The 18,468-nt window shown below is 45.2% G+C and overlaps 1 protein-coding gene across 1 annotated transcript; it reads right to left on the bottom strand.

Moving 5' to 3' along the window:
• Window positions 1-1,129: 1,129 nt before the first annotated feature.
• On the bottom strand, window positions 1,130-7,491 carry LOC109772709 (uncharacterized). The gene is made up of 9 exons (XM_020331404.4): window positions 7,018-7,491; window positions 6,026-6,090; window positions 5,744-5,891; window positions 5,590-5,657; window positions 4,442-4,888; window positions 3,836-4,354; window positions 3,069-3,281; window positions 2,434-2,589; window positions 1,130-2,117 (listed from the first exon to the last, which is right to left on the bottom strand). The coding sequence occupies exons 1-9, from the start codon at window positions 7,052-7,054 to the stop codon at window positions 1,704-1,706; spliced, it is 2,067 nt and encodes a 688-aa protein (XP_020186993.1). The 5' UTR covers window positions 7,055-7,491; the 3' UTR covers window positions 1,130-1,703.
• Between the last annotated feature and the right edge of the window lie 10,977 nt (window positions 7,492-18,468).

Here is an 18,468-nt window from a genome sequence, read left to right on the forward strand (position 1 = left end):
ATGGCCGTGGGTGGAGGTGGAGGAGGGGCTCCTTGGCTGGAGGACGACGCCAAGGCCGCCCGACTTTGGTTCGACGCCAGGTTGCGCCGCCGCACCACCAGCCGCTTCACGCCTCCACCGCGGGGCTTGGCGGCCCGCTGCTTCTTCGTTGGTGGCTCAAGCGCGACGGCAACCGACCAGGGTAGGGCAAAACCGGTGCGCCGGCATGGAGGCAGAGGCCGGATTGGAAAGATGGTCGCGGAGGCGGTGGCGAGGTGGTTCAGACCATCGGCAGCCGCGGGGTCGTCGGCGTCGGCCATGGCAGCAGCGGGCAGGCGGAAGCCAAATGAAGGCAGTTGGCACGCGGCGTCGATTTTACATCTCCTATAGATGAAGACACAAATTTACATCTCCGGGTGTTGTATTTTACATCTCCTGGAGGTGGAGATGTAATTTTTTTTACATCTACATCATCTGTTAGAGGGGGGCTTTTGGGCCTCGAAGATGTAAAAGTTAGTTAATTTTTCATCTACATCATCTTCAATCTATTGAAGATGCTCTTACCATATATGTCTCGTGGCCTCTCTTTCTCTTATACTCAAAAAAAAAAGACAACTGAATTTTCCTTATTGAGCTAACCAAGACAGATAGTTGTTCATTTGAAAAATAAGACAGATAGCTGTATAGAAAAATTCAGCAAAATGGAAAATTGTGGTGGCGGTGGGGGGTCTCGAAGTGAAGTGAACCCTGGATCACATACCACACCACACGGTCCGCTGGGAACGCACGAATTCAGCAAAGCATCCTTTCCCCAGTGTCGCGCTCAGCTCATTAACAAAACTCTACATAGTACTAGTCAAGTGTCAAAGGAAAAAAAAACTAGCATCTAGTGAAGCACACACTTCGAAAGACGACAGCAACAATAAATTGATTTTTGTACACACACGCCATGTGCAGGGGTGAGCCGAGAACAAGCAGGCAGCCATGTGGCCTCCCTTCCAGAAAAGACTGGACGTGATTTCTCTCCGTCGATCAAAATCCTTCCGGAAAGGAGCCGCACCGCTTTGCAACACAGGCCAGGCCACGGCCACACATGCCCGGATCAAACGCCCATTTCGGACCAGAAACAAGCAAAGCGAAAACGAAAGGCTGCACGGTAACGAACGGAGATCTGTTGATGAACAGATCTCCGGTCCCTTTTTTTTCTCCTTTTCTCGTCAATGGAAGTAGTAATTCTGATAGTACAAACTGAGGTCAATCTACCCTAGTGGAATAAAAACGCAGGTGGAACTTTTCCAGCTCTTTTTTTCCCTTCCTTTTTCTACCTTTGCTAGCACCTAAAACAGGCCCTTAAAACCACACGGCAAGTGGTCTGCTTCCCAACACATTAGCAATAGAACTGGACATTAGACGACGACGACGACGACGACAGAAGAAACAATAACAAGAAGAAAAATGGTTGAAACACTCCCTCCTCCTGGCTGAAAAATAGACAAGGAGTGTAGTATGGAGAATTCTCTACCAACCATGATATGCCTCGGAAACCTTTTTTCCCGGTCATTGAAAATATTTCTCACGGGAAGATGGCTCCAAGGCTCTCATTTTCCGCTTGATCGATGGACAGGAGCTTCCAGGATGATTGACCATCTATCAGTGCTCCACGTAGCAAGTTTATTGTCGCCCGATTTGGATGTAGCTTCCGTTCAGATGCGCCCATCCTGTAATCAGCCTGCCGCAGCAACACTGCTGGTCTGCTCCTCGCTTTTCTTGGCTGTATCAAGCTTCGCGGCGACCATGTTGCTCTGTTCCTTGCTTCTCTTGGATGTATCAACATCTGCTGTCACCCCGTTGGTCTCCTCGCTTCTCTTGGCTGCATCAAGATCTGTTGCAACCTCTTTGCTCTGCTCACTTGTCTTGGCTGTATCAAAATCTGTTGCAACCCCTTTGCTCTGCTCACTTGTCTTGGCTGCATCAACATCTGCTGCAACCACGTTGCTCTGATCCTGACCTCTCTTGGCTGTATCAAGATCTGTTGTAACATCGTTGCTCTGCTCCTCATTTCTCTTGGCATTATGATGCTCTACGCTACTTGCAGATTGAGCTTGCTTTTCAGACTCTGCCGGTTTCTCATCCTTTGGCTGAAAAGATAACTTAAATCAAACCACATTGTAAAATTGTGACCTTCTATCACTAATCATGAATGAATCATATTATTGTCAATTTATGGTCATTCAACAGGTAAATCTAGTTAATTTAAGTCCAGAAATACGACAAACTAAAACTGGGTATCCTTTCCTGTTATTATTAGGCTTTCCATGATGCCACAAAGTGAAGGTGCAAATGGCAAACGGGCATATCACTATACGCAGGTAATAAAATTTAGCAAACCATGTGTTTATTAATAACAAGACACACACTGCTTTGATAAAGTAAATGCAGAGGTTCGCTATATACCGTGAGGTGATCCAATGATGTCGTAAGCGGCTTGCCTCTTCTGTCCTGCATTACTTTCTGCCTATTCTCATAGAAGTCAAAGTCATCCAATATTGACGTTTTACATGAGAAGTTCTTGAAAATGTTCAGCATCTCTGCACCTTGTAGAAACTTGACCTGGGATTCACAGCCGTCCAGTTATGAGTCCAAACTTATAAAATAAAATATCAATTATAAAGTGTGAGTAATGCATAGTGGGCATAAGAAAATACTCAGAATAAAATTAAACATTAACTGATCACTAAGAGAGCACACCAGAGAGAAGCATGGACAATAACTTAAAAGCTGCACTGGTTGTAATGTTATCAGCATTCTATTTCCATGACAAAGAACATGAGGAATCAACTGAAGGTGGTAAGGAAATAGGTTAACAATTTTGTAAGTAGGTGAAACATTCATTACAAAATAAGTCATTGTTGCACAGTGCACAAATAGGATTGTATGTTTCGCCCCTAAGAAGAATGACGGGGGAAAACAAAATGGAACTTATGTACCAACAAATTTATTCGGATGTTGTCAAGATAATTGACCAACAGAGATCTAAATTCTAGCTCTGATCATACCGGTATTCTCTAGTTAGATAGTGGAAGCAATACCTCTTGAGTGTCCCTGCTGTTTGTAACAGGCTTGTTCTCATTATTCTCCAATATTATGTGTCGAAATTGAGGATTAGGCACATCCTTGATAATGTGCCATTTTACTGGGAAGAATCCATTCCACTTGTCCTGTTGCCAGAAGTTCATACTCTTGTTGAAATCTACTGGGCCAAGCATCTCAGCCACACCACAGAACTGACCACTAGCATTAACCTGGCCATTATAGTATACCAGTTAATAGAGCAAACAAACACATATTTATCATAATGAAATAAGCATCTCAGCCACACCACAGAACTGACCACTATTTTTCTATATGTATAATGCTCATCAATAAAATTATAATAACCTGCAAATAGTTTTTGAGACAAATCTACAGATATGATTTTTAAATTTTCAAAACGAAATATTTAAAACAATATCGATGATCAATTCTATAAAATTGACTGAGGTTATGTCCAAGATGCAACTTTTTCATGAACTGGATGAAGTATAGGTGGAATGGAAAAAAAATGAAACAGAGCCTAATTCAAGAACCAGAGAAACAAAATAATCAAACTGGATGCACTCGCACATAATTATCACAAATTAAAATTTTAAAAATTGCATGTCTTACCAAGGCACACTAAATTATAAAAAAAAAAGATTACGTACTCAATACTAGTCAGATATAACAAAAACAAAGGGAAAAAAATAATTGAATATCACACTACTCTGATGATATTCAGGATAAAATGCTTAAGGAATAAGAAGTGCTATTAACTTACAGAAAAGAAGAGGAAAACAGGGCATTTGGTTCCTTTTCCTGCCATTCTTTCTTGTGCAATTTTATAGGCATTGTCAAGCCTTTTATTTCCATTAGGAGTACTTGCCCAAACATTGTACTTGATACTCTTGTGAATATCATCTTCACTATAAGATTTAATCACGAAGAATAAAGCTTGCTCATACTTCGTAACAAAATCAGGAAGATTATATGAATCTCTTCTTACTGCAACAAGTGAAGGTATGTCATCGTTAACCTCCTGTACACCTGACAATCCAAAACGATCTGCTCCTGGGCTCAAACTGTTTTTTGACTCATCATTGTGTTTATCTGATATGTCACGGTTACCAAATTCATTTAGCTTGCTTCTGGCCTTCAGCTTCTCATTCCCGTTGCAGTTTCTACCACTTTCATTCAAATTAATGCCTTTACTTTGATAAAGGCTTCCTTTCCCTTGGTTAGTATGCACCACAAACTTGCTGGACGGAAGATGCCCTTTTGTTATGGAAGCACCGGATGCCTAGCATAACAACAAGCATATAAACTTATAAGTTTCCTACTTTATGCTTAGAGTAGTTTGTCCTGTTTTACTGGAATTTTTCAGTACCTTATTTGCAAACTTTGATGATGGATGGTTATTGGCAGAGGTTGGCACTGTGTCTACAGCTGATGATGATCCTTTGGTGGTACCCGATGCATACTTTGTGCTGCGTGAAGCTTTTGAAGATGGAACAGCATGCTTATTGGAAGGGTAGTTTGATCTTGTAGGGTAGTTCGTTTGCTGCACGCCAACAGGATGTCCCTGAACCCCATCCAGAAGAACATAAGGGTCCCATGTGTATGCGGGGACTAGCTCAGGTCCGTAAGCAATTGGTTGAGCATACATGCCAGGTGTAGAAGGGTCCTGCACGGGAATCACAGCGGAGTAATATGGCTCTTTGCTGACATACTGACTATCCACGCCAGTTCCAGGAACGACTGGACTATAAGCAGTATATCCATTTTCGTAACCCGGAACATAACACAAATAAGACCCATTCTCAGCTTGAACGACCTGAAACAGATTACAGAACAGGCATAAGCTCAGTTCTATAGTGATATGTCAGCTTCCACAGCTGTATCTTCAAGAAGCAGTTCACCCTAGAATTGATTAGACCAAGGACTCGATAATAACTTAATAAGGAACAAAACAAAACAGTGCAATGCAAAAGTCAACTGTTAAATCGAGTACTGTGAGGTCTGCACAGCCCTTTTGTAATTGGCTCTTCATCATTTAAGATCTCAATCAAACTAAATTAGCTACGGTGCTTGACCACAATTCTTTGTACAACATGGAATACTAAAAGCATCCCCTGAAATAGACATTCCATTCACTGGCAATCATTTAAATTTGTTTATCTCAATCACCAGAATAAATTAATCATCTGTTCATGACAGCATATTGTGTGGTGACAACTAAAGCAAAAAAGATAAAATGTATATTTTTCGTAAAGGTTTGTAAAGATTCTTTTTGGCATGAAGATACTTATGGAAGAATAAAGAGTGATATTAACAACCAAAGCTGACACTTTCCCCAACATAGCAAAGGAAAGGCAAGGAAAAGATGGAAGCAAATAAGTGCAAAGCTAGCTGGTACCACCATACCACCATAGATGCACTAAGTGCAGCATTTTTTGGTTTTACACAGGACCACTTGTGACTACTGTAGGGAAGGCATATAACATGATTGATAAAGTACACTGTTTGATAACTTACTGTCGGTTGCATCTCCAGTCCATTCGATCCAGCATAGTAGCTACTCTCATCCCATCCTCCAAATGAGCCTAGAATAATGATCAAACCATCAAACTGAAAGAACAGTACCTCTGTTTCAGTACTTCAGATCATAGTACTGATCTATTCTACACACCTGGGTAATAGTACCCGTAGTAATACATCCCTTGGTCCCCCATATAAGCTCCTTGGTTCATCTCAGTATCCTTGGCGGCAGTACTAGCTGCATCTGCCGAGGAAATGCATGATATTGCATCCGAAGAACCTGCGTCTTTTGCAGCAGGCTGCAAAGTTTGGGCACGAAAGGAATCAGCAAGGACACGATAGATATAGCTCAACCAACCAAACAAGGAACAATTCCTTGTACGCTAAGATAAGCAATGACTATACTATATGTATAGAGGAATGAGAATCTTACCAAGTTGCCGTTGCTTGCCTTCGTGCTAGCATCAATCTTCAAGTTCTCTACTGCCTCTTCTATAGCTGGAAGATACAAAAGTCAAGGCTTGCAAACAGAATATATGCTTGAAAGGCCATCGTCCATGAGTGAGAATAAAATAAGCCAGCAAGCCCAGATTGATAGATTAAAATGTCCTGAGTCCAATAATGCACAATAATTGCCTTCAATGAGGTCATCAAATCAGAAGATCTACAGCGATCATCTGATCGAGTGAAGAGACCATTACTTGAACAAGTTCATGTTTCGCAAACAGCATGCAGCAGCAACCGTATCCGTAAGTACACAAACCATATTATTGGTGTAGCTGTCAATAAATGGGAGTTGGCTCAGCTCTCACCATCTCTGAAAATCCGACATGTGAGGGATACCTAACAATTCTAATTCTGAATATAAAACAACAGAGACCTGCCATGGTATTGTAGGACGGCGAAACTCAATTATGTCAATAGCAGATTGAACTGGGTCGAACTATCCATGAAAAATGCTACGCACTCAACGATAATTCAGCAACATGATCCACCATTTATTTATTTTGAAACCGTGATCTGAAGGAGCACGCACAGATCAAAAAGTCCCTTAAAGCCAGATCAGAGCAAAAGCTTTTCCAATGCTTTAAATTAAACAAGTGTAAAGAAAGATGAGAAATCAGGTTGAGCACAGACGCCTGTCGATGAAAAGCAGAAACGCTAGTACCAAACTGAAAAAATAGAAACAAAAAAAATCGAGAATTTTGATCGAAAACAGTACTGTAGTATCTCTGACGGATCAAAGAGAAACAATGGAGCTAGATGGCAATGGAACCGCCCAACTCACCAGCACTGGGATAGTTAGAAAATGAAAACAAATTCAGAACACGGACGAATTCCACCGATCCAAGAACAAGACAAACCCAAGCCCGAGATCATGTATCGGATCCAGCTCCGGATGGATGGACAAGGAGCAAAGGATACGCTTGTGGGCGAGCGCGGTGTTGGGCTTGGGCTCCATGAGGCCGCACCAGAGGTCGCCGCAGAAGAAGCCGGGGCTACGCGTGTCCTCCAGCTCGACCGATGATTGGGCCCGGAGCAGGGACTCGCCGGAACCCTAGGCCGCTCCGGCCGCCTCCGCCGGAGGAGAAAAGGTAGCGGCGTCGGCGGGGTCGCGTGTGGTGTAGGGCGGGCGGCGCGGCCACGTGTGGGCGATCGGACGGCTGGGAAGGAAGGAAGGTGGGCGCGTGCGTTGTGGGGGCGGAGCAGCGAAGCGACGCGGCCGAAGCGGGCTCCTGAAATCTAGCGGCAGTTGGGGCGGGGCAAAGCAAGGCAAGGCAGCCGCTCCGCCTGTTGCGGCCGAATATTTGTAGCCTTTCAGCACAATACATTTCACCTTTTTCTCTCGTGAGATGAGATGAGATGAACTCGAAAGTGGTAGCATAGGAGGAGTTAATCATAGCATTCCACATACATCAGTAGAATTTCTATATGCATATGTTACAAATATAACAAAGAAAAAAAAATGAGAGACAGCGTAACATGTGGTACTATCAGTTTTTTGAAGGAAAATATTGGTGGTTGCCACTAACAACACGAAGGTACGTACGACCATGAAAACGTGCCGTCAACTAATTCTGATCTGATGAAAGCTACCACCATCGCTCGGTTGTCAGTGGCGTAAACCCTGTGCTTTTCTTGATCCTGGCAAGTCAAGGTCGCGTGTGGTTTTTTTTTAATTATTTGAAAGCAATCGGCGAGAAACTACACCCAACCAACATGAACATCGAACGGTGTGCTCGCGCGGTCTACCACTAGATGTGTTTCGATAGATCAACAGATGCGTGACGGTGGCCTGATGGTGGGCATGAATGCCGGCCAAGATGAGGAATATCGGACTCTACAAAAGAAGGGCGAGGCATATTTTGGGCCTGGAGAAAAGAGGTGAAGAATATATGTGGTCCAGTCACGATCGGTACTAGAAAATTTATCGTTTCCTGGCGTGGGTGCTCCCGGGCACCTGACCTGACCGCGCAGGGGAGAAATGAGGCAAACAAGCCGTGAGCCCAACAACGCCCGGTGAACTACCGGGCGGAGGGAATTCGGTCGGGGGCGGGCGGCGGTGCAATTTGCGCGCGGCGCGGATAGCCGGTGTGGCAGGCAAGAGGCGAGCCACGATAGTTGGCCTTTGGCATCGGGAGAGGAGCACGCGCCGCACCGCGTTATACACGAATTTAATCCCGTAAGAGCATCTACGCCGCGACCTGCAAATCCGGGCCCCCGAACTCGTCCGCAGACGCGTACTTCTCAAATCTTGTCACCATATCCGTGTTTCTCATATCCGGTCCCTCGTATTCATACTAGCTCCATACTAGCATGCAACATTGATAAAAAAAACAACGTAAATCATCACACAAATATAGAATCGGACAGAGAAATGCACATTCCGATCATCAAAAAGTCATCGACGCAAAAGGTCGCCAAAGTTCACATAATTCACATAAACGACGGACAAGTTTAAACTAGATTACTAAAAACTTGAAATTGAAGACGGAGACGGTGGAGATTCACCACTTCCTCGCCAGCCATTTGCCCTCCCGGTCGCTGGCGCGACTGTAGGCGTCGGCGGCTGGTGGCGGATCGTCCGAGTCGTCGGACGAGGAGTCGTGGTGACCTCTGGTGCGCATGCATCCCGCGGCGGCGACGCACGGACTGCTCCGCCTCCCTCCTTTCCCTGTCCCGCTGCAGCTCGCGACGAGCGGCGCGCGCCTCTGATTTCGGCGTGCGCGTCCGGGCCAGCGAGGCATGCACAAGCACCCACCGCTGCCCACGTGGGGGTGCAGCAGCCAGCGGGGGCAAGAGACGGCGTAGAGGAGACGCGTGGATTGTGCAGGCCGCCTGTCGGAGCTGCGCAAGGGCTGGGAGGAGCCAGCACCGGCGTCCGAGCTGCGCCGACGGGGAAGCTGCGTCTGCGGCGAGGCTGCAGATCCGGAGCTGCCCCCGGTCTCCACCTTGGACCGCTCCAAGGCGATGCGGAGGGCAAACTCATAGTCTGGACCCAGCTCAGAGTCGGAGCGGCTGCCGGAGCTCGACATTGCGCCAGATTCGATTGGAATTGGCACGGGGAGAGGAGAGGACGGGGCGAGAGAGGAGAGTGTGAGTGAGCTAGGGTTTCGGAGTGATGAGCGGGTGGGTTTTTTTTGTGGGACAGTCGTGGGGTCGATGGTGGGTCGGGCTTGTCAAACGGACGCGCCCGGGCGTGCCCGGGCCACCCCGCATCCGCCCCATATTTGGGCTGGATGTGAGGGGTGACCGTCAGCCCGGGTGTTTGAGGCCCGTTTGAGGCTTCCGTCTGGGTCAAAAAATCATGACCGGTCAGTGATCGGGCGGGCCGACCGGACGTTTGAGGCCGGTTTGGGGCGCCCGACTGTAAATGCTCTAAGAGCATCTGCAACCGCACCCATACCCACTGCAAACACCCGAGCCGGCCCAAACGTCCAAACTGACCGACACTTCCCATACCCGGCCCATATATGGGGCGGATATGGGGATGCCCGGATGTAGGCACTACGTCATACTGATCGATAGGGCCCACGTAGGGTTACAGAGTGACCGCTGGTTCGACGGGCGCCTCCTTTCACTCGGTGTGCCGCCCGAGAGAGGAGGCTGGCTATTTAATCCAAACGGTGCCGACCGAACCCTATCTGCCCTATTTCTTCTCTTTTCTCCTCTCCACCGCCGCCTCTTCCGATCCGTCGCCCGCTTGCCATGCCGAGGCGCCGGCGCACCACGTACACGGCGCTAACGCTGAAGCGCCGGTTGCAGCTCCTAGAGGAGATTCGAGCCAGGTGCATGACTCATTTCACTACCGGCCTGCTTCCGGATTCGTCGGAGCCAGCGGAGGAAGATGATGACGAGGAGAAAACGGGGGAGGAGGAGGAGGGGGAGCAGAAGTAGCAGGGGGAGTAGCCGCCGGAAGCGTAGCCCCAGCCCATGGAGGAGGAGGTGGCGAAGGCGGAGCCGGCTACGGGCTTTGCCATGACAAGGTACGTGGTCGCCCAAGCGGCTTAATGGCGGAGCAGACCGCCGTCCTAGAGTCCATCCAATATGAGGCCTATGTCAAAGCCAACCGGCGGTTCATCCGGCAAGAACGGGCGGGCGGCAACCGACGCGCTTTTCGTCAAACTAGAGGCGGAGAAGGTGGAGCTGTTGGCGAACGTAGTAATTTCAAAAAAATTCCTACGCACACACAGGATCATGGTGATGCATAGCAACGAGAGGGGAGAGTGTGTCCACGTACCCTCGTAGACCGAAAGCGGAAGCGTTAGCACAACGCGGTTGATGTAGTCGTACGTCTTCACGATCCGACCGATCCAAGTACCGAACACACGGCACCTCCGAGTTCAGCACACGTTCTACTCGATGACGTCCCGCGAGCTCCGATCCAGCAGAGCTTCGCCGGAGAGTTTCGTCAGCACGACGGCGTGATGATGGTGATGATGATGTTACCGACGCAGGGCTTCGCCTAAGCACCGCTACGATATGACCGAGGTGGAATATGGTGGAGGGGGGCACCGCACACGGCTTGGAACAATCAACTTGTGTGTCTTTGGGTGCCCCTCCCCCCCCCGGCCCCCGTATATAAAGGAGCAAGGGGGGAGGCCGGCCAGCCTTGGTGCGCCCCAAGGAGCCTACTAGGAAGAGGATTCATCCTTTCCTAGTCCAACTAGGAAGAGGGAGGGGGAAGGAAAGAGAGGGAAAGGGAGAGGGAAAGAGGGGCCGCGCCCCCTCCCCTAGTCCAATTCAGACTCCTCATGGGAGGGGGCGCGCCACCTCCTGGGCTGCTGCCCTCTCTCTCCCCTCAGGCCCACTAAGGCCCAATACTTCCCCGGGGGGTTCCGGTAACCCCTCCGGCACTCTGGTTTTCTCCGAAACTATCCGGAACACTTCCGGTGTCCGAATATAGCCGTCCAATATATCAATCTTTACGTCTCGACCATTTCGAGACTCCTCGTCATGTCCGTGATCACATCCGGAACTCCAAACTATCTTCGGTACATCAAAACACTAAAACTCATAATACCGATCATCACCGAATTTTAAGCGTGCAGACCCTACGGGTTCGAGAACAATGTAGACATGACCGAGATACGTCTCCGGTCAATAACCAATACTAGAACCTGGATGCTCATATTGGCTCCTACATATTCTACGAAGATCTTTATCGGTCAAACCGCATAACAACATACGTTGTTCCCTTTGTCATCGGCATGTTACTTGCCCGAGATTCGATCGTCGGTATCTCAATACCTAGTTCAATCTCGTTACCGGCAAGTCTCTTTACTCGTTCTGTAATACATCATCCCGCAACTAACTCATTAGTTACAATGCTTGCAAGGCTTATAGTGATGTGTATTACCGAGTGGGCCTAGAGATACCTCTCCGACAATCAGAGTGACGAATCCTAATCTCGAAATACGCTAACTCAACAAGTACCTTCGGAGACACCTGTAGAGCACCTTTATAATCACCCAGTTATGTCGTGATGTTTGGTAGCACACAAAGTGTTCCTCCGGTAAACGGGAGTTGCATAATCTCATAGTCATAGGAACATGTATAAGTCATGAAGAAAGCAATAGCAACATACTAAACGATCAACTGCTAAGCTAACGGAATGGGTCAAGTCAATCACATCATTCTCCTAATGATGTGATCCCGTTAATCAAATGACAACCCATGTCTATGGCTAGGAAACATAACCATCTTTGATCAACGAGCTAGTCAAGTAGAGGCATACTAGTGACACTCTGTTTGTCTATGTATTCACACATGTATCATGTTTCCGGTTAATACAATTCTAGCATGAATAATAAACATTTATCATGATATAAGAAAATAAATAATAACTTTATTATGGCCTCTAGGGCATATTTCCTTCAGTCTCCCACTTGCACCAGAGTCAATAATCTATATTACACAGTAATGATTCTAACACCCATGGAGCCTTGGTGCTGATTCTGTTTTGCTCGTGGAAGAGGCTTAGTCAACGGGTCTGCAACATTCAGATCCGTATGTATCTTGCAAATCTCTATGTTTCCCACCTGGACTTGATCCCGAATGGAGTTGAAGCGTCTCTTGATGTGCTTGGTTCTCTTGTGAAATCTGGATTCCTTTGCCAAGGCAATTGCACCAGTATTGTCACAAAAGATTTTAATTGGACCCGATGCACTAGGTATGACACCTAGATCGGATATGAACTCCTTCATCCGGACTCCTTCATTTGCTGCTTCCGAAGCAGCTATGTATTCGGCTTCACACGTAGATCCCGCCACGATGCTTTGTTTAGAACTGCTCCAACTGACAGCTCCACCGTTCAATATAAACATGTATCCGGTTTGCGATTTAGAATCGTCTGGATTAGTGTCGAAGCTTGCATCAACGTAACCATTTACGATGAGCTCTTTGTCACCTCCATAAACGAGAAACATATCCTTAGTCCTTTTCAGGTATTTCAGGATGTTCTTGACCGCTGTCTAGTGATCCACTCCTGGATTACTTTGGTACCTCCCTGCTAAACTAATAGCAAGGCACACATTAGGTCTGGTACACAGCATTGCATACATGATAGAGCCTATGGCTGAAGCATAGGGAACATGTTTCATTTTCTCTCTATCTTCTGCAGTGGTCGGGCATTGAGTCTTACTCAACTTCACACCTTGTAACACAGGCAAGAACCCTTTCTTTGCTTGATCCATTTTGAACTTCTTCGAAACTTTGTCAAGGTATGTGCTTTGTGAAAGTCCAATTAAGCGTCTTGATCTATCTCCATAGATCTTGATGCCCAATATGTAAGCAGCTTCCCCGAGGTCTTTCATTGAAAAAACTCTTATTCAAGTATTCTTTTATGCTATCCAGAAATTCTACATCATTTCCAATCAACAATATGCCATCCACATATAATATTAGAAATGCTACAGAGCTCCCACTCACTTTCTTGTAAATACAGGCTTCTCCAAAAGTCTGTATAAAACCATATGCTTTGATCACACTATCAAAACGTTTATTCCAACTCCGAGAGGCTTGCACCAGTCCATAAATGGATCGCTGGAGCTTGCAAACTTTGTTAGCACCCTTTGGATCGATAAAACCTTCAGGTTGCATCATATACAACTCTTCTTCCAGAAATCTATTCAGGAATGCAGTCTTTACATCCATTTGCCAAATTTCATAATGATAAAATGCGGAAATTGCTAACATGATTCGGACGGACTTAAGCATCGCTACGGGTGAGAAGGTCTCATCGTAGTCAACTCCTGTAACTTGTCGAAAACCTTTCGCAACAAGTCGAGCTTTGTAGACAGTAACATTACCATCAACATCTGTCTTTTTCTTGAAGATCCATTTATTTTCGATGGCTTGTCGATCATCCGGCAAGTCAACCAAAGTCCATACTTTGTTCTCATACATGGATCCCATCTCAGATTTCATGGCCTCAAGCCATTTTGCGGAATCTGGGCTCATTATTGCTTCCTCATAGTTCGTAGGTTCGTCATGGTCTAGTAACATGACCTCCAGAATAGGATTACCATACCACTCTGGTGCGGATCTTACTCTGGTTGACCTACGAGGTTCGGTAGTAACTTGATCTGAAGTTTCATGATCATCATCATTAACTTCCTCACTAATTGGTGTAGGTGTCACAGGAACCACTTTCTGTGATGAACTACTTTGCAATAAGGCAGCAGGTACAGTTACCTCATCAAGTTCTACTTTCCTCCCACTCACTTCTTTCGAGAGAAACTCCTTCTCTAGAAAGGATCCAAATTTAGCAACAACAGTCTTGCCTTCGGATCTGTGATAGAAGGTGTACCCAACAGTCTCCTTTGGGTATCCTATGAAGACACATTTCTCCGATTTGGGTTCGAGCTTATCAGGTTGAAGCTTTTTCACATAAGCATCGCAGCCCCAAACTTTAAGAAACGACAACTTTGGTTTCTTGCCAAACCACAGTTCATAAGGAGTCGTCTCAACGGATTTAGATGGTGCCCTATTTAACGTGAATGCAGCCGTCTCTAAAGCATAACCCCAAAATGATAGCGGTAAATCGGTAAGAGACATCATAGATCGCACCATATCTAGTAAAGCACGATTACGACGTTCGGACACACCATTACGCTATGGTGTTCCGGGTGGCGTGAGTTGCGAAACTATTCCGCATTGTTTCAAATGAAGACCAAACTCGTAACTCAAATATTCTCCTCCACGACCAGATCGTAGAAACTTTATTTTCTTGTTACGATGATTTTCTACTTCACTCTGAAATTCATTGAACTTTTCAAATGTTTCAGACTTATGTTTCATTAAGTAGATATATCCATATCTGTTCAAATCATCTGTGAAGGTGAGAAAATAACGATACCCGCCGCGAGCCTCAACATTCATTGGACCACATACATCAGTATGTATGATTTCCAATAAATCTGTTGCTCGGTCCATAGTTCCGGAGAACAGCGTTTTAGTCATCTTGCCCATGAGGCATGGTTTGCAAGTACCAAGTGATTCATAATCAAGTGATTCCAAAAGTCCATCAGAATGGAGTTTCTTCATGCGCTTTACACCAATATGACCTAAACGGCAGTGCCACAAATAAGTTGCACTATCATTATCAACTCTGCATCTTTTGGCTTCAATATTATGAATATGTGTATCACTAATATCGAGATTTAATATAAATAGACCACTCCTCAAGGGTGCATGACCATAAAAGATATTACTCATATAAATAGAACAACCATTATTCTCTGATTTAAATGAATAACCGTCTCGCATCAAAAAAGATCCAGATATAATGTTCATGCTCAACACTGGCACCAAATAATAATTATTTAGGTCTAAAACTAACCCCGAAGGGATTAAGCGAACACTGGCCAAGGACGAGGTGACGATGCGCGTGGGAAACGGTTCCAAAGTCGATGTGATCGCCGTCGGCACGCTACCTCTACATCTACCTTCGGGATTAGTATTAGACCTAAATAATTGTTATTTGGTGCCAGTGTTGAGCATGAACATTATATCTAGATCTTGTTTGATGCGAGACGGTTATTCATTTAAATCAGAGAATAATGGCTGTTCTATTTATATGAGTAATATCTTTTATGGTCATGCACCCTTGAAGAGTGGTCGATTTTTGATGAATCTCGATAGTAGTGATACACATATTCATAATGTTGAAGCCAAAAGATGCAGAGTTCATAATGATAGTGCAACTTATTTGTGGCACTGCCGTTTAGGTCATATCGGTGTAAAGCGCATTAAGAAACTCCATACTGATGGACTTTTGGAACCACTTGATTAAGAATCACTTGGTACTTGCGAACCGTGCCTCATGGGCAAGATGACTAAAACGCCGTTCTCCGGAACTATGGAGCGAGCAACAGATTTGTTGGAAATCATACATACAGATGTATGTGGTCCGATGAATGTTGAGGCTCGCGGCGGGTATCGTTATTTTCTCACCTTCACAGATGATTTAAGCAGATATGGGTATATCTACTTAATGAAACATAAGTCTGAAACATTTGAAAAGTTCAAAAGAATTTCAGAGTGAAGTTGAAAATCATCGTAACAAGAAAATAGAGTTTCTACGATCTGATCATGGAGGAGAATATTTGAGTTACGAGTTTGGTCTACATTTGAAGCAATGCGGAATAGTTTCGCAACTCACGCCACCCGGAACACCACAGCGTAATGGTTTGTCAAAACGTCGTAATCGTACTTTACTAGATATGGTGCGATCTATGATGTCTCTTACTGATTTACCGCTATTGTTTTGGGGTAATGCTTTAGAGATGGATGCATTCACGTTAAAATAGGGCACCATCGAAATCCGTTGAGACGACGCCGTATGAACTGTGGTTTGGCAAGAAACCAAAGTTGTCGTTTCTTAAAGTTTGGGGCTGCGATGCTTATCTAAAAAAGCTTCAACCTGATAAGCTCGAACCCAAATCGGAGAAATGTGTCTTCATAGGATACCCAAAGGAGACTGTTGGGTACACCTTCTATCACAGATCCGAAGGCAAGACATTCGTTGCTAAGAATGGATCCTTTCTAGAGAAGGAGATTCTCTCGAAAGAAGTGAGTGGGAGGAAAGTAGAACTTGATGAGGTAACCGTACCTGCTCCCTTATTGGAAAGTAGTTCATCACAGAACTGGTTCCTGTGACGTTTATACCAATTAGTGAGGAAGTAAATGATGATGATCATGAAACTTCAGATCAAGTTGTTACTGAACCTCGTAGGTCAACCAGAGTAAGATCCACACCAGAGTGGTACGGTAATCCTGTTCTGGAGGTTATGTTACTAGACCATGACGAACCTACGAACTATGAAGAAGCGATGGTGAGCCCAGATTTCGCAAAATGGCTTGAGGCCATGAAATCTGAGATGGGATCCATGTATGAGAACAAAGTGTGGACTTTGGTTGACTTGCCCGATGATCGGCAAGCCATTGAGAATAAATGGATCTTCAAGAAGATGACTGACGCTGACGGTAATGTTACTGTCTATAAAGCTCGACTTGTTGCAAAAGGTTTTCGACAAGTTCAAGGGATTGACTACGATGAGACCTTCTCACCCGTAGCGATGCTTAAGTCTGTCCGAATCATGTTAGCAATTGCCGCATTTTATGATTATGAAATTTGGCAAATGGATGTAAAAACTGCATTCCTGAATGGATTTCTGGAAGAAGAGTTGTATATGATGCAACCGGAAGGTTTTGTCGATCCAAAGGGAGCTAACAAAGTGTGCAAGCTCCAGCGATCCATTTATGGACTGGTGCAAGCCTCTCGGAGTTGGAATAAACGCTTTGATAGTGTGATCAAAGCATTTGGTTTTGTACAGACTTTTGGAGAAGCCTATATTTACAAGAAAGTGAGTGGGAGCTCTGTAGCATTTCTGATATTATATGTGGATGACATATTATTGATTGGAAATGATATATAATTTCTGGATAGCATAAAGGGATACTTGAATAAGAGTTTTTCAATGAAGGACCTCGGTGAAGCTGCTTATATATTGGGCATCAAGATCTATAGAGATAGATCAAGACGCTTAATTGGACTTTCACAAAGCACATACCTTGACAAAGTTTTGAAGAAGTTCAAAATGGATCAAGCAAAGAAAGGGTTCTTGCCTGTGTTACAAGGTGTGAAGTTGAGTAAGACTCAATGCCCGACCACTGCAGAAGATAGAGAGAAGATGAAAGATGTTCCCTATGCTTCAGCCATAGGCTCTATTATGTATGCAATGCTGTGTACCAGACCTAATGTGTGCCTTGCTATAAGTTTGGCAGGGAGGTACCAAAGTAATCCAGGAGTGGATCACTGGACAGCGGTCAAGAACATCCTGAAATACCTGAAAAGGACTAAGGATATGTTTCTCGTTTATGGAGGTGACAAAGAGCTAGTCGTAAATGGTTACGTCGATGCAAGCTTTGACACTGATCCGGACGATTCTAAATCGCAAACCGGATACGTGTTTACATTGAACGGTGGAGCTGTCAGTTGATGCAGTTCTAAACAAAGCGTCGTGGCGGGATCTACGTGTGAAGCGGGGTACATAGCTGCTTCGGAAGCACCAAATGAAGGAGTCTGGATGAAGGAGTTCATTTCCGATCTAGGTGTGATACCTAGTGCATCGGGTCCAATGAAAATCTTTTGTGACAATACTGGTGCAACTGCCTTGGCGAAGGAATCCATATTTCACTTCCTTTCTTCACAGCACTGCAGTCCTCATCCTTTCCCTACTTTACAAGGGGGGAAGAGATAAGGCAGAGGGGCCACCAGATTACGTGTCGCTCAAAAAAGAAAACACACTCGGAGCGTGCGTGAGGCGATCGGCCCAAGCTTCCGTCGGCTTGCCCTTCCCAAACGTTTTCCATAATTGTTGATTGTTTATGTTATTATATTATCACCTTTGTATACTATATATAATATTTTATATTATTTTTCTAGACTAACCTATTAATCTAGTGTTCAGTGTCAGTTCTTATTTTCTACATGTTTTTGGTTTTATAGAAAATCCATATCTACGGAGATCAAAACACCTTGCTGATTTAATATTATTTTTTTGGCCAACGGAGGTTTCAGGAAGCATCAAGGCAGAATGAGAAGAGACATGGGGGCCCACACGGCCAGGTGGCGCAACCAAGCCCTAGGGCACACCCCTAGGTCATAACTTGTCCAACCATGCAAAGTGCTTATACAAAAAATCCCTCGTGCACAGAAAGCTTGGAACTACACACCGGAGGTTCCACCTGTCATGAAACAAATTTGGACTCAAAAAATATATAAAAAAGACAAGGACGAGGTTTCAACCGGCAACCTGGCCTAGACAGGTGCAAGTCGAGAGCCAAAGAACTAGCAACGATTGTTGCCTT

Source organism: Aegilops tauschii, chromosome 3 (genome assembly GCF_002575655.3).
Source record: "Aegilops tauschii subsp. strangulata cultivar AL8/78 chromosome 3, Aet v6.0, whole genome shotgun sequence".
In the NCBI taxonomy this organism is placed as follows: Eukaryota; Viridiplantae; Streptophyta; class Magnoliopsida; order Poales; family Poaceae; genus Aegilops; species Aegilops tauschii.